This window comes from Passer domesticus, chromosome 15 (genome assembly GCF_036417665.1).
Source record: "Passer domesticus isolate bPasDom1 chromosome 15, bPasDom1.hap1, whole genome shotgun sequence".
Taxonomy (NCBI): Eukaryota; Metazoa; Chordata; class Aves; order Passeriformes; family Passeridae; genus Passer; species Passer domesticus.
The window spans coordinates 15,269,101-15,296,782 of NC_087488.1; the positions used below are offsets into that span (position 1 = coordinate 15,269,101).

At 45.7% G+C, this 27,682-nt stretch overlaps 1 protein-coding gene across 1 annotated transcript in view; it reads left to right on the forward strand.

The window, feature by feature from the left end:
- LMF1 (lipase maturation factor 1) overlaps positions 1 to 27,682 on the forward strand; it is a 138,898-nt gene that overhangs the window by 18,154 nt on the left and 93,062 nt on the right. Inside the window, exon 2 of the mRNA XM_064389860.1 lies at positions 27,267 to 27,415. Within this exon, the coding sequence (XP_064245930.1) occupies positions 27,404 to 27,415 (12 nt within the window). The 5' untranslated portion in view covers positions 27,267 to 27,403. The remainder of the gene's footprint in view (positions 1 to 27,266; positions 27,416 to 27,682) is intronic.

Consider the following 27,682-nt stretch of genomic DNA (forward strand, 5'->3'; position numbering starts at 1 on the left):
GTCCCCAAACCCCTGACAGCAGGATGTGTTTTCCTTGGGAATAACGGGGTTCAAGGCAGGTTTTGCTCTCAGTTTTTACTTTCCAGGAATATACTGAAGCTAGAATGAATCATCAGGACAAGGTGGTGAAAACAATTCAACTGAAATATTAAATGATGTTTATGATTGCCAGCTGATCCAGGCTAAGTGGGACACGGATTTTCCTCCCCTGACAAGGCAGGGCTAAAAATGTTGTCTCTTCCAGCAGAAAACAGCCATGACATCACTTTTGAATGGGATTTATGCAATCCAAGCCGAATACACTTTGAATCAGCAGAATTTCTGCATTTCACAACATGCAGATCAAAAGTGCTGCTGGTGAAATTTACCCTCAAGCCTGAGAAATCAAATCTGTGTTTTTCCTTATTATCTGTTGGGAATGCTTCAAATACCAAAATGTGAAAAAAAAAAAAAATCCACGTTTTAAAATAAATATTTCTGTGAACTCATTATAGCCACCTCGCAAAGGAAAAGTGGTGATTAAATTCTAAACCCCAGCCTGAAATCTGTGGGAATTGGGTACCTGCCCTGCTTGTACCTATTAAAATCGAAGAAATCCCTGCAAGAATTCCTGCTGCTTTTATGGATTCGGAGTGGGCCATTTGGTTTGGTTTCCTTGGCATTTGTCTCGCAGGCTTCTTCAGAGAAATAAATCCACAAGTGTTTGCCTGTCATCACATGACGGGGCCGGGAGCCTGGATTGATGTAATCAGCACCAGACACACGTCAGAAAACTTCATGTGGTTCAGCAAAATACAATATTTTATTAATTCCTCATTTGGGGGTGGGGGTGTGTTTGAAATGAGCCTCAGGGGGTTCTTTGCTTGTGCCAAGAAATGAGAGTGGTTCCTGCGAGTTGGTGTTGAGCAGCAGAGCGAGGTTCCCTGCGTGACAAATAACTTCATTAAAAGCTGCTGTTATTATTCATTCAATTACAAATGATCCTGCTTTTTCTCCTCTTCGTACATCGGTAAATCTGCAGGAAATTGTTGTTAAATATGGTGTGAAATATCGAGGTTGATTAGTTGAAAAACCCATCAGTGATGAGTGTAAAATGCAACTTATTCGGGGTATTTTCAGTCATAGCAAATCCTTCTAAAAATCTTTGAAACCTGCTGTGTTTCTCAGTATGGGGGGTGGGGTTTTTGGGGTTAGTGTAATATGCTGCAAGTACAAATAAATAAATACTAATAAATAAAAATACCTATAAATAAATACAAATACATATAAATAATACAAATAAATACATACAAATGCATATAAATAAATACAAATACATATAAATAATGCAACTAAATAAATACAAATACATATAAATACAAATAAATAAATATTAATAAATACAAATATATATAAATAATACAAATAAATAAATACAAATAAATACAAATACATATAAATAAATACAAATACATATAAATAATACAAATAAATACATACAAATGCATATAAGTAAATACAAATACATATAAATAATGCAACTAAATAAATACAAATACATATAAATAAATACAAATAAATACATGCAAATGCATATAAATAAATACAAATACATATAAATAAATACAAATATATATAAATAATACAAATAAATACAAATACAAATACATATAAATAATACAAATAAATACAAATATATACAAATACGTATAAATACCTACAAATACATATAAATACATACAAATAAATATGTACAAATACATATAAATAAATACAAATACATATGAATAATGCAAATAAATATGTACAAATACATATAAATAAATACATACAAATACATATAAATAATAGAAATAAATACGTACAAATACATACAAATACATTAAAAATACAAATAAATATAAATACATATAAATAATACAAATAAATACATACAAATGCATATAAGTAAATACAAATACATATAAATAATGCAACTAAATAAATACAAATACATATAAATACAAATAAATAAATATTAATAAATACAAATACATATAAATAAATACAAATATATATAAATAATACAAATAAATAAATACAAATAAATACAAATACATATAAATAAATACAAATACATATAAATAATACAAATAAATACATACAAATGCATATAAGTAAATACAAATACATATAAATAATGCAACTAAATAAATACAAATACATATAAATAAATACAAATAAATACATGCAAATGCATATAAATAAATACAAATACATATAAATAAATACAAATATATATAAATAAATATGAATAAATACAAATACATATAAATAAATACAAATATATATAAATAATACAAATAAATACAAATACAAATACATATAAATAATACAAATAAATACAGATATATACAAATACGTATAAATACCTACAAATACATATAAATACATACAAATAAATATGTACAAATACATATAAATAAATACAAATACATATGAATAATGCAAATAAATATGTACAAATACATATAAATAAATACAAATACATATGAATAATGCAAATAAATATGTGCAAATACATATAAATAAATACATACAAATACATATAAATAATAGAAATAAATACGTACAAATACATACAAATACATTAAAAATACAAATAAATACAAATACATATAAATAATACAAATAAATACATACAACTACGTATAAATAAATAGAAATACATTAAAAATACAAATACATATAAATAAATAGAGATACATATAAATAATACAAATAAATACAAATAAATATAAATACGTACATATAAATAAATACAAATACATATAAATAAATAAATATGTACAAATGCATATAAATAAATAGAAATACATCAAAAATACAAATACATATAAATAAACAAACGTACATATACATATAAATAAATAAACAAACATATAAATAAATACATACATATATAAATAAATACATATAAATAATATTAATATGTACAAATACATATAAATAAATACATAAAATAAATACAAATACCTATAAAAATACATACATATACCTATAAATAAATACAAATACATATAAATAAACAAATAAATATGTACAAATACATATAAATAAATACATAAAATAAATACAAATACCAATAAATAAATAAATACATAAAATAAATACAAATACCTATAAATAAATAAATACATAAAATAAATACAAATACCTATAAATAAATACAAATTCCTGATGCGAGATTGAAGCCCTACTGGGAATAAACACAATTTGAAGAACAGCATCTTAAAACTTGCTTAGCTTTAGGATTAAAAGTCAATTTTAATCAGAATTGGTAATTTCACAGAAAATCTCCGTGGTGCAGCTGAGGCTGAAGGGAATTGCAGTGGGAAAAGCTGGAGCAGCCCTTGTGTGTCACAGGGGCAATTCTTGGAGTGCTGAGCAGCCCAAAATTCGGGAATTTTCTCCTCTTCCATTTCCACGCAGCAGCATTTTCCCATTTTTGGTACATTTTATGCAGTTCAGGACTTTTCTGTACTCCCTGCCAGCATTTTGAAACTCCAGATGTTGGAAGTGAGGAACCAAACCAACACAAGACGTGTTCCCTTGAATTTGTCAACCCCAATTTTAATTCTTTTGCTTTCTCTTCATTTTGTTTTGCAGGTATTCCTTTGGTAAGTGACTAAAAATGAGCCAAAAGCTGCAGTAATATTTTGTTGATGCATTTGTGGGTATGTAGCTTTTCCATTTTTCCAGCTTCTCTTGCTCTTCCTTTGGCATGTTTATTTTTTTTTCTATTTCTCTGGCATATTTAAATTTTGATTTTTTAAATTTAAGGGTATTTTTATTAAGTTTCTTTTTTTTATGAAGCTTTTGACTAAATTTCACTGCATTTCTTTCTGCCCACGTGCCCTTAAAGAAAGGAAATTCTGTAAATTGAGGCTGAGGAGAGTTGGTGGAAGGGTGGTGTTTGCGATGAAGGGAGTGAAGGACATTCCTGGGAGGGAATCTCCTCCCAAATTCCCTTTCCACAGGAGATTTGGATATCAGGAATCTCTTTTTCCTATCATGGGCTTTTCCCTGGGATGAGCTGCAGGTGTTGCTCTCTTGGAGGTTGGGTTTTATTTTTCCCAGTTGGATTTTTTTACGGTTTTCCAACCCATTCTTAAATGGAAGTGTACAAATCCTGCTGGAAGCATTCCTCTCTGTGGAAATACTCGGAAAACTGCTGATTTTCTGGGAATTGCTGCCATGGAATAACACCTTAAATCAGCCTCTTTGGCTGTGTTCTCTCCCTTCAGGAATGCCCTGGGATGGGTGGGTGGAGAAGGATCTGGATCATGCCTGGAAATGGGATTTGTGTTCCCAGCTTGTCCCAGATGGAATCTGCTTACTCAGAAAGAATGCTCCAATCCCATTGTGTGTTCCAGGGAGGTTTGATCCCTTTTCCTTCTGGGAATTGCAGCTGTCTCCTCATTCCCAGTGGAATGTTCTGGAATTCACGTTGCTCCTTGAGGGTTTCTGGCAATGCTGAGGTGGAGCCCAGAATATGGAGAATTCTCCACCCTGCTCCACGAAGCATCCCAGATAATTCTGTGGATATTTAATCCAGGACAGCACAAACCCAGAGGACTGGCCTGGAGCTGCTCATCCTCTGGGTGTGTTGCTGATGGGTGCAGAGAAATGGTTTGTTTTTGTTGGTTTTCAAGCGCTGTTTCATGTTTTTTTGCGTCCCAAGTGGAGATCCCCCTCCAAGGAGCCCTTTGTACGCAGTGGGGTCTCTCCCTTCCCCGTTCCTGGCGTGAGGGCTCCTTCGGAATGAGATGAAGGAGATGTAAATCTGCAGTTCCTTTTGTCAGAATACAGGAAAACCACAATATTTTTGTTATAATATAGCTGAAACAACAACACTGTCATCCATTGCTGGGGCAGTACATTAAATATTGCTGAGCTCTGGAAGCCTCGTTCTTTGGGAGCATCTACTTCAAAGCAAGATCCTTAAAAAAAAAAAGAAATTCCTGGAGAGTTCTTTGTAAGTGCTGACTGTTTCCTATCCCCCTCCAGGAAGTGTGGGGTTTTTTTTTGCTGCATCTCAGGATGGATTTTGGTAGCCTCTCTTCAATCTCCAGGCTGTCCCTGTGAATTTTAAAGCACTCCAGAGCCTGGAAATAACAACAAGCTGTGGGATCAACTGGTATTGCCACAGGTTTTGCTCTTTGCTCTTAGTCCTGGTGGGGAAAAGTGATTAAAAAGACTCCTCACTGGAGGGAAGGAGCTGGGAACGAGGTGTGCAGAGCCCCAGGCTGGGCTGTTCATCCCTGGAGGCTGAGGAGCTGCTCTGGGATGCAGATCCTGGGGTGGGCATCAGCCAGGCCTGGAATCAGCTGAGCTGGCATCACTTTAGGCTGGGTTTATTGGTGCTCTGATGTAAACCTGGCTTTGGAGCCGGCGGGGTGCCCTCGGTGAGGGGGTGGAGGTGGCACCTGGGTCCTTCCTGTGGATGGGCACAGATCCACATCCAGGGCCACTTTTCCTCCTTGTTTTTGGAAGGGCAAAGTTCTGGTGAGGCTGTGAGGCATAAATCCTGGATGGATGGAGAGGATGGATGGATGGGATGGATTTTTGAGATGAATGGATGGATTTTTGGGGATGGATGAATGGATTTTTGGGATGAATGGATGGATTTTTGGGATTTGATGGATTTTTTGGGATGGGATTGGATGGATTTTTGGGGATGAATGGATGGATGGATTTTTTGGGATGAATGGATGGATGGATGGATTTTTGGGATTGGATTGGGTGGATGGATGGATGGATTTTTGGGATTTGATGGATTTTTTGGGATGGGATTGGATGGATTTTTGGGGATGAATGGATGGATGGATTTTTGGGATTGGATGGATGGATTTTTGGGATTTGATAGATTTTTGGGATGGGATTGGATGGATTTTTGGGGATGGATGGATGGATGGATGGATGGATGGATGGATGGATGGATGGATGGATGGATGGATGTGCTGCCTCCCCTCCCTGAGCACAGCTGCAGGACCAGGTTGCTCCTCCAGAGCTTTCCTGGCTCCTCCATCCTCAGCCTAAATTTCCTCCTGGAGTTTTGCTGTCCCAAGGCGTTTCCCTCATGTTCTCCATGGTGGAACCCCTTCCAGGAGTCCTGGTGGCCTGGCCTGGCTCATCTCTGCCTTTCTCTCCAGGTTCCCCCTGTGCTGCTGGGGTTTGAAAGAGCCCCCAAGGCCAATTTCTGCTTTGTCCTTCCTGAAAATTCAGGAGCTGTGTTCTCCTGGCTTGGAATGAGACCAGAGCTGCCTCACCAGCTCTGTGGTGGTGCCACCTTTGCTGATTCTGGCCCTGGGTTCTCTCCTAGAGCAGCAGGAACCTTCTGCCTGAGATACCCCCAAGGACTCCTTTTTTCCCCAGTGGAAATCTGATTCCATGTAGGGATTCATTATCCCTGCTCTAGCAGAGGCTTGGAAAAGGTGCTGCCCCTTTCCAGGATTTCTTTTTCCTTTTTTTTTCTGCTCTGCCTTCTGGTTTTAAGGAGCCTCCAGATATTCAGAAGAAACTTTGAGGGTCCTGAGTCTGTCTTGGTCAAAAAAAGGGAGTTAAAAGCAGGAAAGCTGCAAGGATGGAGCGAGTTGCAGTGGATCTGTGTAGAGTGAAAACCCAGGGAAAATGAGGTCACTGTCCAGAGAGATCCTGAACTATCCCAGTGGTTGTAGGATGCCTGTTCCCAGCCAGGAAAGGCAGGAATGCATCTGCTGCCCTCGTGGCTATCAATGGGATCGTTAAACAGGAGGGATGGAGGAGCAGCTGATCCCATTTGACTCCTGATGCTCCAGAGTGTCCTGTTTGGAGCCAAAGCAAATGTTTCCTTAGGGATCATTCCAGAGAGCCTGGCTCCTGCACTCCTTGCAGGCCAGAATTAGAAGCACATTTTAAAAGCAAAAATAATTTTTTTTCCCCCCCTCCCTCTCCCAGTAAACTTCCTTGTTAATTTTGGTGTGGAGAAAAGACAATCCCTGAACAAACTCTGGAGGTTTTTTCCATTATCTGTAAACATGGAATGAGTAAATAACCGAGTTCCTACCCAAAATGCCCCCCAGTTTGATATTGCATCTATTAGCTCAGAATTTGAGCTGAAGTGTGTTTTGATTAGAAGTAGAATAAAAAGTTGAGAGCCGAGTATTTGTAATTCTCCATCACTTGTTAAATCCTCACTCTTTGCTTCAATGCAAATTGTTCCAAGGAGGATTTTCTTTTAAAAGGTCTTCAGGGATCTCGAATTTTAGATGTGCATTGGCATAAAATTAAATGTTGGAGTGCACAGCTGGGGTTCTGGGTGAGATGGAGGAGATGTTTCTGCTCTGTGAGCGTTCCCAGGGAAGGGGGGAAGTTTTCCTTTGGCTGCACCAGCCTGGAGAGCAGCTCTGTGGTCATGGAGGAAAACGAGAGGAAAATGAAATAATCGAGGTCAAACTTCACGGGTGCAGGTCCAAAGCTTGGCTTAAGGTGGGGATGGGCTGAGCTGTGCTCAGAGCTGAGCTGGACGTTGCTGCAGACTCCTCTGCAGGGGGGGAGCTGCCCAGGAGGATTCCCTGGCAGAGAAGCTGTGGCTGCTCCATCCCTGGGAGGGTCCAAGGCCAGGCTGGAGCAGACCTGGGGTAGTGAGTGGGAAACTGCCCATGGCAGAGGGTGGGGCTGGACCAGCCTAAAGCTCCCTAAAGCCCGGTCCAGTGTGGGATTCTGTGAGTTCCACATGGCAGCACAGAGTCCCCAAGCTCTGCTTGTGTGGGGAGCCCCTGGAGCAGGATGTGGGGCTGGGCTGCTCCGTGTTATTCCCAGAAAACTGCTCCATTCCCAGCAGGACACCCTGGATCCCAGAGCCCCTGGGCACCCAGCTGGCCACGGGCTGCTCTTTACTCACCCCCACACCAGGATGGGAGGGCTGGAGCTGCTTCCCAACCATTCCTGCCTCATATTGGGATCTGCTGTTCCTATTGCTGCTGTAAGAGTGGGAAACTTTTCTCTCTGTCTTATTAAATCTATTTTTCAAGCTGTCACTTAAGCAGGTCTAGTGACAGAGTCGGATGTTTATGTGGCCCTGGACACTTGAACTCTGGTGTTTTCAATCACAACAGCACCTTTTGCCAGCCGGTCTGAATTAAAAACTCCCCCTGACCTTTTACCCCCGGCCCTCTTAAATTCATGCTTTAAAAACAGCTTAATGAGGGGTTTACTGGCCCAATTGGAAGTTTTTATTAAAACCTATTAGTGAGCTGGAGTAGCCTGCCTGAAGGAAACGATTAGGCCAGAGCAGCTCAGCTCAGAGCTGGCCCTTAGCCACTCCAGGTTTTCCCTAAACTGCTTCCAGACCCACGTTAACCCCAGTGCTGCAGCCTGCACGGAATTCATATCCTCTGCTTTAATTTATGCCTTGTCTCATTCCCTGCCCAGCCTCTCCCCTGCTTGGCTTTAGTGTTGTTAGGCCTGCATTAAAGGGCAGCAGGCTTGTTGGGGACCCTGGTGGCTGTTGTCTGCTGTCAGGAGAGCATGGGCTTGTGTCTGGGAGCACTGAGTAAGCAGGGCCAGAAGCCACACTGCCTCTCTTTAGTTCTCATTTCTTCCCAGGACATTCCCTGTGTGGCATGGAGAGCTGCTGCCCGTTCCCTTGTGGGCTAAGCAGCATCAAAGGCTGGGATTGGATGGATGGATGGATGGATGGATGGATGGATGGATGGATGGATGGATGGATGGATGGATGGATGGATGGATTTCTCTGGGATTCTCTTCCCAGCAGAACTGGAAACAAGTTTTTGGTTCAGGGCCTGTAAAGTGGGGCTGAGAAATATTTCCAGGGGAAGAAGGAAAGATGTCAGCCTCAGAGTGAGGAAAACACTATTACTTCCTCCTGTATAGGGGAAATGTTCCCCCAAATCTTCTGCTGGCCCAGGGAGGAGCTGTGGAGCCTGCTTGGGCAAAGCCACGATGGTCCCGTGCTCCTGGAGAAGCTTTCCAGGAGGAACATCGCAGCACGATGGAGCTGGAGATGCCCTGGTGGAGCAGTCAGGGTTTGAGGTGAAATTGGGTTTTCTGGAGGACACAGGAGCTGCAGGGTGGAAATCCCAGCTGCCTTCTGCTGTCAACTTCCAGTTGGATCTCAGCTTGTTTTCTCTAAGTCTGTGTTTTGTATTAAAAATTAGGCCAGTGGTTCGTGCCTGTCTTCAAAATAAACCTTACAAGGCTGCTGAAGCTTTGGAGATGTTATCTCCATGTTCCTATCTCCGTGGATTTGAGGGATACAGGCCAGAGCTCCACATTTTCAGGAAAAGGCTCCAGTGGAAGGTGACCCTGCCATGGCAGGGGTTGGAGTGGGATGGGCTTTAAGGTCCCTTCCAACCCAGACCATCCCAGGGTTCTGTAAAGCCAAACCAAAGGCTAAGATTTGGACTCTCTCTTCCAAAACCTGGTTTTAGCCTGGAAACCAGCCAGATTCCCTCCTAATAAGACAACAGTAGCAAAACTAATGGGGAAAAAAGCAGGAAATTCCCAATGTACCAACCAGGCTGCTCTGTAATTAACAAATATTTTGGTTCTGGGATGCACCTTGAGATGATAAAGCAGAAACAATCCCAAACCAAAAAGCAATGGGTCCCTCTCCACACCCCGCATTCCCCCAGGGTCACCTCCTGCCTGGATTTCTCCTGGCACATGGCTGCACCGACCTTGGTGCATTTAAAAAAAGAATGTTTAAGGAAAAATCTGCCATTAAAGTTATTACTGTAAAGTACTGCCTTTGATTGCGGCAATTATGCAAATGAGCTGAAGGGATAAAACCCTCCTTAACGAGGCCTGATGGAAATGGTGGTGCTGGAAGGAGTGCAGAACTTCTCCAAAGAGCTTTCCATGCCTGGAATTTTCTTGCAGCCCTTTGCCATGTTCCTGGATCTCGACCTGTGTCACTGCTGACCGGCCTGCGGATGTGATTCTATTTTCCCTTAATCCAGGAATGTAAGTGGGTGGAATGGGAACGCTGGCCTTGCAGAAAGTGGGAAAGCCTTTCCCCGAGCAGATTGTTTCTGCACAGCTCTTGTGACCGGCTTTTGGCCCGGCCTCGAGAAAAAGGAAACAAACAAAAACGCCTTTTGCAGGCAGGGGTTTGGTTCTTGGGAGAAATTCGGGGAAAATTCGGGTGGTCAGGCTTTGGAAGGGGCTGCCCAGGGAGGTTTGGAGTGCCCATCCCTGGAGGTGTCCCAGGAATTCCTGGAGGTGGCACTCAGAGCTCTGGGCTGGGGACAAGGTGGGGATCAGGCACAGCTGGGACTCGATGCTCCTGGGTCTGTTCCCAACTTTAGTTTTTATGAGATATTGTGATCTTTCTCTAAAAATGGACCTGGTGATCCTGGAGGTCTTCCCCAGCTTTTGTGATCCTGGCATTCCATGATTTCCACCAGGAAAGGTGAATTGGCCTGGGTGGCTGCCAGGGGTGGAGCTCTCCTGGGCTGAGGCTCAGACTGAAGCATTGCCAAATTCATTGGAATTGTCTCCAACGTTTGTTTCAAAGCAGAGAGTTGGATCCTTGTCTCCCATAATTTGGGAAAACATGGCCTGAGTTAGATGGGAAGTGTCTGGTGTTGGATGTGCTGAGGGAATTCTCTCCTGTTCCTGTCTGGTGCTTCAGCTCAGGGTTTGGCTGTTGGAGCAGAGCTGAGGGGTGACCTTGGACTGGGTCAGAAAAGAGGGAGAGGGAATTTTTGTGGGGGCAGATCATGACAGGATGGGGGGCAGTGATTTTAAACTGCAGAGGGCAGGGATAGATGGAATATTGGGAAGGAATTCCTGCCTGTGAGGGTGGGGAAGGGCTGGAATGGCTTTCCCAGAGAAGCTGTGGCTGCCCCTGGATCCTTGGAAGTGTCCAAGGCCCAGCTGGAGCACCCTGGGATGGTGGAGAGCTTTGGGTTTGGAACTGGATCAGCTTTAAGGTCCCTTCCAACCCAAACCATGCATGATTCCACACTAGGCGAAAGGCAATTAGCTTAATTAGCTGTAATTGCTCTTGGTGTGTAAGACTGAGCCTGTTCTCAGGTTCACCTGCAGGGTTTGATCCTGGCCCTGAGCTCTCCTGGGCTCCTTATCAAGCCAGCACTTGTTCTTATCTTGCAGGAGCCTCTCTCTTATCTCTCCCAAGCTTTCCCTGGATTTGTGTTAAGCCTCGCATTAAACCCGAGCTTTTCTGCCTGCTCCCAGTTCTCCTTCTGTGCAGGAGCAGGAGCAAGCCTGGGGTTCAGGGAAGTGCCAGCTCAGTTCTTAAAAAAATATCAAAATCTTACAGCAGCCTTTTCCCAGCTGGGAAAAGGTGGGTCTGAGCTACAGCTCACATTTTGAGGAGGATTTGGTGTCCAAACATCCCAGCTTGGGCTGGTTGCTCCCTGTTTGTGATTAAAAATACAAATACCCTGGGGGTTGTTGCTTCTCCCTCTCTTGGTTGTTCCCATTTCATTACCAAGGATGAGTTTTTCTCTGGAAAACCAAAGTCCCCCAGCAAGGCTGACCTGCAATACCCCCACAAAGTGCTCCTGTAAATGTTGTATTGTGGGATTATTTTCAGCCTTTTGCTGTATTTTTAAAAAGAAACAAACCCAGACAAGCGTTTAAAAGAGGATTTTTGGCAGGTGCGACAGCAGCTGCAGAGGACACTGGCTTTATTTTATGGAGTTATGGAATGGTTTGGGTTGGAAGGAACCTCAAAGCCCATCTTGTTCCATGGACAGGGACACCTTCCACTGTGCCAGGTTGCTCCAAGCCCTGTCCAGCCTGGCCTCCACCTGATTTATGGAATTCTGCTGGATTTTAAACCTTTGTGCTTGAAGGATCTTGAGATGCCAAGCAATTTTGGCACTTTGTGTCCCTGCAGGGCTTGCCAGCTGTCCCTAACTCCAGGGAAAATCCACCTGCTTGGCTTCACCAGCTCTGGGGAACGTTTGGTGAGCCCAGAACCCACCTAAAAGCAGAATCCACCTCCGAAGTGGGAGATAGGAGGGTTTGCTCCTGATTTCTAGTGAGAAAGACAAGCTGGGGAGGCTCCAGTGCAAACAGTGGATCAGTGCGGGCTCCCCCAGGCTGCCACCTCTCAGTGTGGAGCTGTCTGAGCTCCCTGTGCTGTCTCCAGGCTTTGCATGGAGGGAGGATGAGCTGGGCAGAGCTGCCTTCAGGGCTTGCTTCCATCCAGAGTTCAGGTCTGGCACTGGGGACGAAGTTTGATTTTTATTTTTGTGTTTTGCTTCCATCCAGAGTTCAGGTCTGGCACTGGGGACGAAGTTTGATTTTTATTTTTGTGTTTTCCTGAAGTTAAATAAACCTTGATGTGCAGAGTAACCCCTGGATAATCACAATAAACCAAAGGGCATCCAAGGAGCTGCTGGAGTTTTTCTTTTCCATTATCCACTGTCACTTCCAACTTCTGATTTATCTGTGGCTCCTTCCCATTCCGTGCCCTTTTTCTGCCCTGATCTGCATCCCATATAAGTTTTCTGGCAGTGATTGATGAGGGTGATTCCAGCTCTTCCCCTGGACTTTTGGAGCTCCATTTCTCCTGGGGATGATGGGTCCTGGTGGATGTTCTTCTGTGGAAGGATTATTCATTAAAGGGTTGAGATCTTGGCATTGGACACCCAGGGCAGCTGGCACTTGTGTGGGGAGCTCAGAGGGAGGTTGGACCCTTTTTAAGGAATCCAACTCTTGGGATATTCTCCATCATTTTAATTGATCTGAGGAGTGGAAGTTTGGGTGGAAATCCGTGGATTTTGGTTGCTTTACATCAGGAATATTTGATGAACAGAGAAGTAGTTTGGGTCAGGTTAAATGATTGATTTTTTTTGTCTTTTATTAATCAGTGAGAGGATTGGAAAAGCTCTTGGTCTGGAGCACCTTCTCCATCTCCCTGCAGGATCCCAGCTGGAAGCAGCCACAGCATTGCAATAAAAATGGGAAAAAAAAAAATCAGTTTTCCTGCCCTTTCTGGTACTTTCTTTTGGCCATGGATTAAAAATCCATTCATTTGAGCAATAAAATTAAGGCTTTTTTCCAGGACATTTGTCCTGTGTTCTTATCTATTCTTATCCCTTTTTTCCTGCAGGAAGGAGGAGAAGGAATGATGTGGGATTGTTTTTTTCCCTTCTTTTAAGTTGTCTTCTTAAGATATTTATTTGACAGCTTGATGCTACTGAAGGTTAAATATTGTTTAATTGTATTTATGCTGGCAGAGCCCCTTTTGGAATTCTCTGGGATTCTTCACAAGTCTCTATTTTGAGCTTTATTGCATTTTCTGTGTTCTCTTCATGCACCAAAACTGGTGGAAGTGAGAGCCAGAGGTCAAGTTTGATCTTCCTCTAAATCCAGACTCCTTGATGTGCCCGGAGCAGGGAACAAACTCCATGAATGGAGCTGTCTGTGCATTTCTTCTTGAAGTCCCTCTGGCCAAAAATGTTGTTTTCTTGGTATTATTTGTGGGAATGCACTGGGCTTCAGCAGATTTCTGGATCAACAGAAGGAAAAGTTGGGATTTCTGGAATTGCTGCAGGTCTTTTTGCCTTGCCATCTTTAAATGAGGAAGAAAACGTGTTGTAGTTGAGAGATAAATACAAATTTAGACTTCAGTGGTAACAGAAATTGTGTGGTTTAGTGAGGTTGTGCATGTGAAGAGCTCTTGGTAACCGGATTTTCTGTATTCATACACAATCCAGATCTTCTATATTGATACAGATTTTCTGTATTCCCCTGCCTCTCCTCCCTTTAAATGGGAGCAGGAGCTCATTAATGACTGAGCATCATTGAAAACCAGGTTTGGAAGGTCTTTGTGGGGTTTCACTGCATCATCTGAACTCCTGATTTGGGGTTAAATCAGTCCAAGATCAAATGTACAAAACCTGAAGGGAAGGAGCACAAAGTGCTTGAGCCGTGTCCCAAAACCACCAGGGAGCTCAGGAATGGAGCTGCCACTTCTCCTGCTGTCCCCAAGGTTTGTTTGCTGACAGGAATTTCCTGGGAGCTGAAATATTTTGTGTTTTTTCTGTCATTCGTGGCATCTTTGCACACAAGGCTGCTTCCTGCTGAGCCCTGTGTGGGCTGCCTCGATTTCCTGAGATATTCCCCCAGCCCTGGGGCGTCCCAGACTCATGTTCCCATTCCTGATTTCAGGGCAATGCTACCTAGCCAAATATTTCTGGCCACCCCCTCACTGCATCCCTGCAACTCCTCGAGAAATGGGATTCATTTATTTACTTTAAGCCCAGGGAAATGATTTTTCTCATGGGCTTTTTTTCCATCCCAGGCCGGGTGAAACCGCAGTGTTAAGCCATCCTCCTCCCAGCCATCCCTGGGAAGCTGGAAGGAGCCAAGGTACATATTTGCTGTTGCTCCAAGCAGATAAGTGTCAGGATTTCAAAGCAAATTGCAGCTGAAATCTCTGCTGCACCTCAGCTCCCGTGCCTGGACTCAGAGGAACTCCAGGTTTTATGGCAACTCGCTGGTGTTGTCCTGTTCTTTTTGAAGGATGCATCCCAAAATTACCTGGAGGAGAGAAGGCTCCTGGGTGACCATTGGGGATTTTGGCACCTGAAGGAGCCACAAGGAATATGGAGCTTTGCTGTGCTTTCTTCTCTTTATTTCCACGTTTTTAGATACTTCAAAAATCATTTCTCTTTAATATCTGTGCTTATGTGGTGGCTTAGAGAGGGAGGAGATGTGAAAGGATCCTCGGGGGAAAGGAGACATGGAACAGGTGAGGGATGAGGGGCAGAAACCTCCAGGGAGATGGTTCTTGTCCCTTGGTTTGGGTTCCTGAGGGAATGCTGTTGTTTTGGAAGGGACAATCCGTGAGATGTGTCTGCCAGAGTGACAGCACAGCCCTTTGTCACAGATTGTCCCCAGGGCAGACACTGCCAGGAGCTTTGTATTCATTAAATACAGGTTGGGAACCAGCAGGGAAATCCCAGTGGAAATGTGGGGCAGTGGCAGTGCACTGGGGTTTGCCCAGCTGTGCTGGCTGTCTCAGCCAGGGAAGGCACAGCCTGCAGAGACAGAAATTCCCAGAGGGATGGGCAGGGGAGTGCCAGGGAGGTGTCTGGGGGGATAATGCAGAGCTCTGCCTCTTCCCATCTGTCCTTTACTAAGCTTTCAAATCCCACTTTTTGTCCCCTTTATCACAACATGTAATGTAAATATTTTCCATTCTCATTTACATGGCTTCTTAATATTCCTAATAACATTCCTAAAAACATTCTCCTGGCTCATTCAGCTTTTCAGACAGGCAGTGGCCAGGGAGAGGAGGAGAACACTTCAGAGTCAAGATTTGGTGCTTTAGAATCAACCCTTTAAATGTGAGCTGCAGCAAATCCAGCTCTGGGATTGGTGTTTGCATGGAATTGATGCCTTGGGAAGGCTGGCCTAGAACAGAGGCTGGGCACAGTTAAAGGATAAAGCAGGGATTTATTAAAAGGTTTCCATGGATCCACCTTGGGCAGTGCGAGACCCCAGCCAGGGCTGCACCCAAGATGAACCAACATGGTCACAAAATGGATGAGGTCTCGCATTTTTAGAAGTTTTGGTCCATTCTCATATTGGAGTTCATTGTCCAATTACAGCTTTAGGTTATCAAGTCCCATCCTGCTTGTTTTTCTCTCTCCAGCCCACGGTGTTTGTGCTCTTGGGCTGAGATTTGGATCATTTGTCCCCAGCTAGAGCAGGAATTGTTTTGTCTCCCTGCTCTGTGCACAAAGCTCACCATCCCAAATATGAAGCTCAGACCCACACACTAAAGCAGCAAGAACCTGAAAATACAGAAGGCAAACCTGAGGCACCGGGATGGCCCCGGTGTGAGCTGGCTGTGCCCGAGGCTCTGGGGCCATCCCCACTCTCCTGCCCATCCCCGGGCTCAGCACAGGCAGCTCTGTCCCCAAGGCTCCAGCATTCCCAGGTGTTTTGGCTCTCAGACCCTTGGGATGGGAGCTGGAGGTTGTGGAGCCTGGAGAGGTTCGATCCCAAAATGTCATTTGGGGTTTAAAGTCACCCCCCAAAGCAGGAGTGACCCAGACCCTGGAGCAGGGATAAATCCCCATCCCTGGGGGTTTGAGCCATGCTGCAGCTCCTTCTCTGTCCTGCAAAACCCTTCCTCGTGTTTGGCTGTGCTGTGGCAGCCCTGGGATGTAGCTCCAGTGGTGATTTCATCTCTTTTTAAATTTATTTTAAGAGAAAGTCACTGGATGCTGATATTTCACCCTCCAGGAACAGGGAGAGCTCAGAGATCTGCAGGGAAAATGCTCCAGAGATGGTTGAGCAGGGGAATTTATCCAGGACTTTCTGGCACACAGCTTGGACAGTTCAAATAATTTATTAGAATATTTTCCCATCTGTTTGTTATTATTAAATATGAAGGAGTGGTGTTGCACAATCTTACCTTTTGGATTTATGGCCAGGAGAAATCAGTGAAGGTTTTTATTGAGTACCTTTTAACTCTGACTCAGTTACAAACAGCATTTTGAACTTCTCCTTGGTGAGGTTTTAAAGTAAAATGAAATTAAAGCAGCTCCCAACACGTGCTGCTCTTTAAGGGTCAGCACTTTCTCTTTGGAAAATGATCCTGTACAGGAATATCTTGAAGGGTTTGATTTCATTTTTGAGTCCTGGGATGCCATGGATGCTAAAACTCCCCTCTCTGCAGATGCATCAGGAGAGGATCTGGGCTCTCCTTTGGAAATGCAGTTTCCTTCCTTTGGGAAGCTTTGCTGTGCTCTCTTCTCTTTATCTCCACATTTTTAGATACTTCAAAAATAATTTATCCTTAATATCCACGCTTATGTGGTCACCTAGAATGACACACTCACTTTATAAAGGGTTGATCTCTTAAATCCTTTCCTAGCCCAACTGAGAATTTGCAATTAGATGATTTTTAAGGTCCCTTCCAGCCCAAATTGTGATTGTATAAAAGAAAAACAGATTAATTTTTTTGTGTATAAAGCCCAAAGTCATTTAAAAACAGGCTGGTTAATAATTATTTTAACAAATAACAGATATATTCAGTTTGGATTTGGCTCCCTTTTCTCGTTTCAGATGATTTTTAACCAGAACATTTCTCCCTCCTCTTGCAGCCGGGGTGTCACTGGGTGCCACGCGTGGCCTCAGGTGGTTGATAAATCACCAGGATAAGCAGTGCTGGTGTTCCAGCTGCCTTCCCACATGGCTCCAGTTAGGGAATCCCAGCCCCCAGCCTCCCTGACAAGTTCCCCATCAATGACTGAACGTTTGCATCAAAGCCTGGGCAGCAATTTCTGTCCAGAAATTGAATTCATTCCTGGAGCAAGAGGTGCTGCCATCCACTTGAAATTGCAGGATTAAAGCAGTGGCAGGATATTTTCCCAGCTTTTAGGGTGTGGATGATTATTTGTCTGGAAAATCCCTGAGCTATACCTGCTTTTTACAGTTTTACAATTCCAGGTTGGTTTCATGTTGCTGAACACTTAAAAACTGCTTTTTTTTTTTTTTTTTTTTGCTGGATCCTTCTGTTCTGGGGCATGTACACGATGATCTCGACGGTCCCTCCCACCCCAAAGCATTGTAGGACTTTTCAGCCTGATTTAATAAGTGCAGAGTGAGGACTGAAATCATTCATCTGGTTCATTTTAGGCACTGAAGTCATTTGGATTCCTTACAGGGGGAACAAGTTTTGTGGTGCTGGGACATCTGTGAGGAGCTGTTTAATATCACTTGTCACTAGCCTGGCTGATTGTTGTTTTCATGTGGTCGATTCCAGCGGTTTCCAGCGAAATGTAAAAAGCTGCTGCTTCAAATGAGAAGCAAAAATCCTTAATTATATGGCGGGGAATGTGCTCACAAGTGGCCGTGATGTCACTCACGTGGCAAAGCCACCACCCAGGCTGCCAGCAGCACAGGAAAATCTTAGCCTGTGTTATCATGGAGCTGCTGGATCCTTCCAGCTGGCAGCAGGACCCAGGGAATGGGAATTTTGGGGGGAAAACTGCTGCTTTTCTGTTCCCTTTACCAGCAAGGCTCCGTGGTGTTTGCAGCACAGTGGGAGGAGCTGCCCTAGGTGGATTTTTGCTGGATTGGATTTTTGGATTATCCAGCCTTGTGACTTTCTCCAGGAGCCATGAAAATGAGGGTGGGCAGGCCCTGGCACAGATTCCCAGAGGAGCTGTGGCTGCCCTGGATCCCTGGAGCTGCCCAAGGCCAGGCTGGGCAGGGTTTGGAGCAGCCTGGGGCAGGGGAAGGTGTCCCTGCCCATGGAAAGGGGGTGGAATGAGCTGATCCTGCAAATCCCTTCCCACCCAAACCATCCCAGGATTCTCTGACTAGGAATTCTCACTGCACTCTGTGTTACTTTATGAAATGATGCTAAACTGGGGGGGGGGTTGGCTTTTGTTTTGTTGTTTTTTTGGGTTGGTTTTGATTTTGATGTTTTGGGGGTTTTTTTGTTTTGGATCACCAGGGAGGTTTTCAGCTTGTTCCCTAATTATTCAGGTGTCTGACCATCAGCATTTCTGCCTTTCTGTGTGTGTCTGCTCCTCTTTGCACTCTGCAGGGAGAGAACAACCCCCTAACCCAGCTGACTTTTTGCCATTTGTCCCACAATCACCAAAAAGCTGCTGCTCCCTCCTCCATCTCCTCAGATCTCTTTAAAACCAGCTTTTTGAAAGCAGCTTTTTGATTTTCCTGCGATCCACATTTGGTCTCCTCCCTCTTGCTCCCCCTTCCTTTGTTCCTGGAGGTTCCTGGAGGTTCAGGCTGTGGGTGTTGGGGTCACTTTGGTCACTTCTGAGCTCATGGTGTTGCAAAAGGCCTGGATGAAAGCAGCCCTGAATTGCAGCAGATTTCCAGCCCCGAAGCTTCCTTGGAGCTGGTTGGGTTCCATCAGGGATGGGGCTGAATGGAGACTCTTGTTTGCTTTTTATTGGGATGGAGGGATGTCCAAAAGGACCTGGCAATACCCATTTTCTTACTAACTGTAATCCTGAAAAGCAGCCTTGAGTGTGGACAGAGCAAATCCCCTTTTAGAATCAGAAAAATCATATTTATAGGTACTGGAGTGGTTTTGTCATGGTCGCTTGTTTAAATAGGATCTTTTTTGTTGTTGGTTGGTTGGGGGTTTTATTTTTAAGTTTTTGGGTGTAAAAGATGTTCAGGAATTCTGGAGTCATTCACATTGGAAAAAACCTCCAAGACTATTTTGAGTCCTCACCCTGTCCCCAGCCCAGAGCTCTGAGTGCCACCTCCAGGAATTCCCTGGACACCTCCAGGGATGGGCACTCCAAACCTCCCTGGGCACTTCCAATGCCTGAAACCCTTTCCATGAAAAAAAAATTCCTTCTGCCCTGGTAAATTCCATCAGAAACCACTCATGGTCTTTTCTTCGAATTTAGGGAAAAAATATCTCCATGGAAAGAGTTGTCAAACCCAGGGCAGTGGTGGAATTGCCATCCCTGGAATTGCTCAAAAAATCACCATTCAGGAAGAAAAATCAAGGAGGCAGAGATGATATTCCATGAGAGATTCACTTCAAATCCATGGGGAAAAGCATCTCTTGGCCTGGATTTTTCCCTGCAAGCACTCTGGGTGAAAATTGTGCTCACATGAGGATAAAACTGAATCTGTGCAGGGCAGTGGGCTTCTCATGTGATGCAGCAGGAGAAATTTGTTTAATTTGCTTTTTATTTCGAGGCTGGCTCACTGTCTGCTGGCAAAAGCTCTTGCTGGGTGCCTTCGTGGTGTTGGGTTTAATTTGTTGCTGCCTGAAGTGTGTGGGTGGGGAATGGCAGTTTGGGATGGGGAGGAGAGCAAATGGGGTGTGGGTGATGCCTTGAGAGGATGCCTGGAACAGAGGCTGGACAGGAACGAATTAAAATTAAAAGAATAAAAAGGTTAAAGGAATAAAGTAGGGATTTATTAAAAGTCCTCAAAGGATGCACCTTGGGCAGCACAAGAGCCTGGCTGTGCTACCCCCAAGATGGACAATGGGTCAGGAGTTTTCACACTTTTACAAGTTTAGATCCATTTCCACACTGGGGTTCAGTGTCCAATTCCAGCTCAGGTGATGCAGTCCCATCCTCCCAGACTGCTCTCCTCCATCCCCTGTTTGCACTTTTTGGGCTGAAGCTGCAGTGGTGTCCTTGGTTCTGGGGCTGGCAAAGGATTGTTCTGTGTGCCTGAGCTGTGAGGAGAGCTGCTGACACTTTGTGTGAAGTTCAGAGTTCTGTACCAATGTAATCCAGAATCTGGAAATATGAAAGCTCAAACTGAAGGCATCGGGGGAACAGCTGCTCAGGGGTTCTGAAGCTGCCAGAAAAGAAGATTTAGCACCCAGCAGACACCTGTTTGGAGCAGCTCAGCTCCTCGGGCACGGGGCCTGGCTGGGAGGAACAGATGGGATGAGTGTGGCAGGTTGTGCAAAAAGCTGGGAATGGCTCTGGGATGAGCTGCTGTGTCCTCGTGTGGTGCTGAAGAGATGCCTGAGGATTTTAGCTTTTCTATTTTTCATGTATTTGTAGCAAATTTGTAGCCGTGATCGCCTGCTCCTGGTGGTGTCCCTTGTCCTGAGGCTGTCCTGCCTGGCTGTTCCCATTTCCAGCCAGGCCCTTCCAGCCCTTCCCATTTCCCTGTGGGCTGTGTGTTCACAAGCTCTGCTTTTCTCCAGGTTGGACATCAGCAGGAATTCGCCCATGGAAAGACTGGTCAGGCTTTGGAAGGGGCTGCCCAGGGAGGTTTGGAGTGCCCATCCCTGCAGGTGTCCCAGGAATTCCTGGAGGTGGCACTCAGAGCTCTGGGCTGGGGACAAGGTGGGGATCAGGCACAGCTGGGACTTGATGCTTCTGGAGGGCTTTCCCAACTTTAGTTTTTATGGGATTTTGTGATCTTTCTCTAAAAATGGACCTGGTGATCCTGGAGGTCTTCCCCAGCCTTTGTGATCCTGGCATTCCATGATTTCCACCAGGAAAGGTGAATTGGCCTGGGTGGCTGCCAGGGGTGGAGCTCTCCTGGGCTGAGGCTCAGACTGAAGCATTGCCAAATTCATTGGAATTGTCTCCAACGTTTGTTTCAAAGCAGAGAGTTGGATCCTTGTCTCCCATAATTTGGGAAAACATGGCCTGAGTTAGATGGGAAGTGTCTGGTGTTGGCCTTGATGACCTTGGAGGCTTTTCCAGCTTAAATCATCCTGGGATTCTTCCCTTTTCTTTGGTCAGCCCCTAAATTTTGGGGAATCCTGGGAATGCTCTGCCCTGCTGGGCTCTGAGCCATTCCTGGGCTCCTTCCCCTCACTCCCTGGGATTTGAGGCACAGCTCACTGGCCATGTGAGGCTTTTCTGGGATGGTGGAGATGCTGAGAATCCTGGAATGGTTTGGGTTGGGAAGGATCTTAAATCTCATCCAGTCCCAACCCCAACACCTTCCACTGTCCCAGGTTGCTCCAAACCCCATCCAGCCCGGCCTTGGACACTCCCAGGGATGGAGCAGCCACAAATTCTGGACAGGAGGATTTCAGGGAATGCTGTTTCCCATCTGCAGGGACATCTCCCCCTCCCTGGCCAGTGTGGGCACCTTCTCCTCACCTTGAGGCCCAGCTGGAGAGCTCCTGGTTGTTCATAGGAACAGGGCTGAACTTATTTTCCGTCCTTGAAGAGAGAGTAATTAAATCCGGTATGTACAGATCCCTCAAATTGACAGCCGCCCACAGAGCTAAAAACAGGAAATCCATTAACTTCATTATTTAAAAAATAAAATAAAAATCCTCCCAACTGATTCCTCTGTCACTTAAAGTTCTGCATGGAAGGAGGGCTAATTTAACGCTGCATTAACTCCCAGTTATCACCCTCCTGTTACCTAAGTAGTTCCTAATGACTACCCTGGAGAGCACTTGGAAGCTTTTAAAAGTTTTTATGCTAAATTTTATTTTTTTTTTCTGGGTAGTTTATACTTTAAGTACAAAAGTTCCTGCTAACGTTCTCCCAAATCTTCCAACAACAGCCAGAACTTTTTCTGGTGGCTGCAGAACTGTGAAGTATCCCCAGGCTGAGGTGACTTGGAACAAGAAATGGGAAATTTTTAATAATGGTGGTTGAAGATGGGTTTGGCTGTGGGAAGCTGGGTCAGATCTTAGGTTTGTGGTGTCCTGGGGCTGGGGTGGAGGGCTTTGGGTGCTGCAATCATGGAGAGGTTCAATCCCAAAGTGTCATTTGGGATTTAAAGTCACCCCCCAGACCCTGGAGCAGGGATAAATCCTTGTTCTGCAGCACAGATATTCCCAACAGGTGCTTGGAGGCTGGAGCTGAAACCAAACCACGCTGGATTTCAGGGAGGTGGGCTCGGGAGCAGGTCTGATTCCAGGGAAAGTCAGTCTGGATTGGATGTCTCCCTCCCCTTGGCTGCTGGGCTGCCTGACACACAATATCCATAGGGAGACAGCTGCACTGGGAGCTGGAAAATCTGGAGCTGTTGGAGCAGCATTTGTCTGTGCCGTGCAGACGTGCTCTGGGTAAATTTGATGTGTGGGTGTTTCTGTACAAAGAGAAACAATTGGCTGTTTTCACCTTGTCCTGTGTTTTAGGAGGGGGAATTAATAAGAATTAATTATGTGAGCTCTTCCTAGCATAGCCAGGTAGGAGGGTTGATTTTGACCAGGTGATATTTTTGAGTTAAAAAACCAGAAAAACAGAAAATTTATTATGCTTGGACCGAGTTTTTATCTTCTGAAGGCTTTCAACCCTTCCCTCCCTCCCTGCTTTCTCTGTGATTGTCCAACAGAATGGTTTGGGATGGGGAGACTGGGGGAAAGGACTGTGCTGACTCCTCTGCAGCCATGGCCAGGCCGTGCTAACTTGGGATGGTGAATTTATTTATGGCAAATAATAAAGATGAAAATTGGACATCACTTGATGTCCAGCTACAAATACAAACCCTCCCTTGCGTGAGGGGTTTGAGTGTTTGGAAGAGGCAAAACACTTGAAAACCCTAAAAGGAATAGGGGAAAGTGTATTTACTTCCCTTCCCTCCTCCCCTCCGGCACATCCTCGTGCTCCTGCTCCTCCCCTGCCCCAGCAGAGACCTCTGGAAAATCCCAAACCATGGATTTTGCCACGCCAAGTTCCGAGCGTGTCCCGAGCCCTCGGAGCGCGTGTGGGGCGGGCGCAGCCGCCATCGGAGGTTGATTTTATTCCCTTTTTTTTTCCCCAAAAAAAACCCAGCCCGTGGCTCCCTCTCCGGCTGCGCCAGAGATAACAATGGGGGGCTTTGTGCTGCCCTGCAGCTGCTGAAATTTGACGAGATCCAAGTGAGGAAAACAGGAGCAGGTGGGTCAACAACGTGACCCTTTCGTTCCCAGCAGTATCAGTGAGCCCGCGAGTAAGGATGTGTTGGTTGGGGCTTGGAGGATGGGAATTGTCTCTTGGAGAGAGCCCTGATGAGGTTTGCTGCTGTTTATGGGATGGGTTTCACCCCCAAAACTCCAGGATTGGGGAATGTTACTGGAGGTCGTTGCTCCCTTCATTGTTCGTTAGTTTTGGGATGCTCCATGGCTTCTCTGTGGATGCTCCTGAAGCTCCCAATGTCCTGAAGCTCCCACATTTGCCTTCCCATCCCACAGCCCCAAAGTGGGGCTGTCCCAAATGCGGCTGCTCCATCCCTGGCAGTGCCCAGGCCAGGTTGGACAGGGCTTGGAGCAGCCTGGGACAGTGGAAGCTGTCCCTGCCATGGCAGGGGTGGCACTGGATGGGATTTAAGATCCCTCCAACCCAAACCATCCCATGATTCCATCCCAGTTTCTTCTCTGAGTCCCCCGAGGTCATGGAGATGTCTCCTTCCTGTCTGTGGTTTTTTGCTGCCCTACAAAATGTCAGGGGTGGGAATTGCTGCACTTGGAGGAGGGTTTGGGATGTGCTTCCCAGGGTGTTTGGTGCACACGGAGGATGTGGCTGTGTTCACCTCCTGGCACTGCCACATCAGCAAACGCATCTCACTGTAGAATCCTGGAATGGATCAGGTTGGGAGGGACTTAAATCACCTTCATCACTGCTCCCATGTGATAGCAGCAAAAGGAGGGCGAAAACCAGGAGAGAAATCCTGGAGTTACTGAGCTTGGAGGGCTGGTGAGAAACCCTGGAGAAATCCTGGAGTTCATGAGCTGGAAGGGTCAGTGGGGAACCCTGGAGAAATCCTGGAGTTCATGATCCTTCAGGTGTCCCAGTGTGTTTGGGCTCTGTGAACCCTGAGTGCTGTTCAGAGGTGACAACACTCCAAGCTCAGCAGGGACATGGCTCCAGCCTCAGAGCTGTCTAAGAATCTGAAGGATTTGGAGTCTGAGGCTTTCAGGGCAGATGTGAACAACTGTGTGTGAGTCAGCGGGGAGGAACGGGAGGTTCTGCTGATGGATTTGGAATTCTTGGGCCTGGTATCATCTTACAGCCCAGCGAGGGTGAGCTGCAGCCCAGCTCCCCCCTCATCTGCGGAGCTGTGGATTCACTTGTGCTGTTCAACATGTTCATCTCCTCAAATCTTCCTGACTGAGCTGGAATTTTTAGAGAAACCACAGCACAGGAGGGTCTGGGATAATCCCAGCACTTCAGTGGCCATGGAACAGCATCCAGCAGCAGTTTGTTTGCACGAGATGAAGCCTGACAGAGGAGGGGGCTTGGGGGTCTTGGAGGTCTTCTCCAAGCTTAACACTTTTCTGGGAATGACAGATTATGGTCAGGATGAGTCAGTGCTGGAAGGAAGAGGCCAGGACAGGTCCAGGGCAAGGATGGATGGATGGATGGATGGATGGATGGATGGATGGATGGATGGATGGATGGATGGATGGATGGATGGATGGATGGATGATGGATGGAGGGATGGATGGATGGATGGATGGATGGATGGATGGATGGATGGATGGATGGATGGATGGATGATGCAAGTGGGTGATGGATCCCAGAAAACTGATCCCACGTGGGCAGCTGTGGAGACTCCATCCCTCAGGAAGGGGGTTGTGAATAAATCAGAGCCTCTCCCAGTTTATCTGCCCTAAACCTGGTTTTAGCAGGAGCAGAGCCCCACATGCCCTCACCACGGAGCAGCCAGAGCCAGGCAGGATTTAACCCCAAACCGGGTGAATTTTGGGGCCCAGACTCCTGTCCCAGCCTGTGAGCAGAGTTTGTCCTTGGCTGCACTTGCAGTTAAACCCAGCTTAGGGCTGGCTTAGCTGCAGAGCAGCCGGGGGTGCCGGGGCTGTGCCCAGCAGCTGGCAGCGCTGTTTACTCCGCGCTGCTCCCGGCACAGCTCCATCCTGCTGTGCCAGCTGGTGCCAGGATTCCAGCCCATTCCTTTGGGATAAAAGCACAGGTGCAAGGCTGAACTCGTGGTCTAGGCCGTGCCAGCGAGGCTCGGCTTGGCTTTGCCCACGTGGGTGCTGGGAGCATCCTCCTGGAGCCGCGGGATGTGCGGGAATTGTCCTGCGGGATGCCAGCATCCCTCTGTGCCCCTTGCTGGCAATTGGGGTTAAAAAGCAAGCAGGGGAAGCTGCTGGTGTGCCCTGCTGGTGAGGGCAGTGCTGCTCTCCGGGAATGGATGCCCAGGGATGCAGGAGTTTGGATGCCACCCCAACACCCATCCCCAGCAGGGCAGCGTGGTGATTACCATATGAAAACAGGGATAACAGTGGGATTCTTGTGCCGGCAGGAATGAGGGAGATCTACGACCCTTTTGGTGCCAGTCAGCCCCGGAGCTGGGTTCAGGCACAATTAACCTTTCACTTTTGGGATGAGCCGGTGCTTTCCTGCTGCAGCTGCTTTTGGGACAATATTCCTTACTTCTCCTTCCAGAAACATTAATGTGGGCATCTGGGGGGGCTGTGCTGGGAACCACAGGCTGTGTGGAGGGAGGAGGGGGAGTTTTAAATGGCTTTGATGTGTAATAATCCGAGTTTTAAAAATTCCATTTTGATTTAAGGGGTTTTTGCACATTAAGGTTTAAAAAAAAGGAGGTTTCACGACTGTTATTGGAAGTATTTTCAAGCAAATTCAAAGTGGTTTTTCCTGTGTGACAACATCAAATCAGGGGTTGGAAAAATCTTGGGGTGGGGGATCAGGGAGCTCAGGCTGCAGCTGGAAGGGATGGATGGGGTTTGGAATGGGTTTGGAATGGGTTCCTCTGCCTCTTTGGGGTGGGTGAAGGGAATTGTTATGGATCAAACTGGTGAAGTGCCTGGAGAAACCTTGGGAATGAACTGGAACCGTGGACACTGCCTGGTTTAATTGATATAGCTGAGAATGTCAGTGCCTTGATGGCTCCACCAAGGAATTTTCAGGAATTCTCCTCAGCAATGTGCCATTTAATGTCTTTTTTTAAAAATGGTTTCAGAGTACAATTCTATCACACAGAAATATTTGAGAATCAGAATAATTGGAGGTGGGACAAAGCTGCAGCAATTTAGTTCTGGCAGGGATAAATTGGTGCTTCCAGACATGGTGAGGGTTGGACTTCACCTGTCAAAACAGAGCTGTGTGTTCTGCCTCTCTTGGAATAATCATTCCGGTGTTTGTAGGCTGGGATGGAGGAGAAAATGCAAAATGCAGATTTGCATGGATTAGGTGGAGTCTGTCTGCTCCCGAGGATCCAGGGAATGGATTCATGGTGGGATCCCACGGCTCTGCTTTGAGCTCAGTCCAGGGTAATTTGGTTAAATCCAGGGATGTGTAAAATCCAGCAGCTGGTGAAAGTGGCCTAGTGGACAATTTTGGTACCTTTTAGAAATTTTTTTGTGATAAAAATTCCGAGCTTCTCATTGCACTGAATGTTGATGATGACAAGACCCAATGGGATCTTAATTGCTATTTTTTGAAGTTAAAACTGCCCCATTTTGGCAAAAATCCAGCCCAGTCCATGGCACTGCTGGATCCATCCATGACTGGAGGAATCAGTGGCACTGCTTGCTTGTCCCGTGCCACTTCCCAGAGCACCTAAATCTCATTTTTTCTGCTTCATAGAAGTTATTAATTTTTACAAACCCCCCCCTTTTATGCAGTTTATGTTTAGAGAGGAAAAAAACCCCAAAGCTTCAAACCCCTGAATCCTCCCTGTGTGGGATGTCTGTTTTAGGGCAGCTGGTGCCTGATTTCCCCCAAATTAACCTTAAAAAGCACTCAAAGTATTGGGGTTTTTTTAATCCTTCCATTTAACTTTAATTCCAGGATAACTTCCATCACTTGCACCATGCTTATTTCCTTCTTCACTTCTCGTTGGCCCTGCAGGATGGGAATCACAGCTCCTGGAGACAGGATTCCTGGGAATATTCCTGTGCCCCCTCTGGACCCTGTCCCGCCTGCCCCAGGGCTCTCCTCCTTCCAGGATTGTCATCTGGAGCTTCCGCTGGCTGATTTTCAGGATCATGCTGGGAGCGGTGAGTGGGAATTCCCCTTTGGCTTCTCGGAGGTGCCAGCAGCAGGAATGTCCCATCCCAAATGTCCCTTCCCAAATGTCCCATCCCAGCTGGGAATTTCCCAATCCGGCGCCTCGGGGTCTGTTGGTTCGGGAGTTTTCCCACTAACGAGGACAAGCTCCCTGCTCTGGTCCTCAGGATCCTTCAGCTCGCTCCTGGTTTGGTTTTGAGGAGGAAGGGCAGGGAATGATCTGTGTGGATGTGTTGGTGCTGCACTTGAGGGGCTCC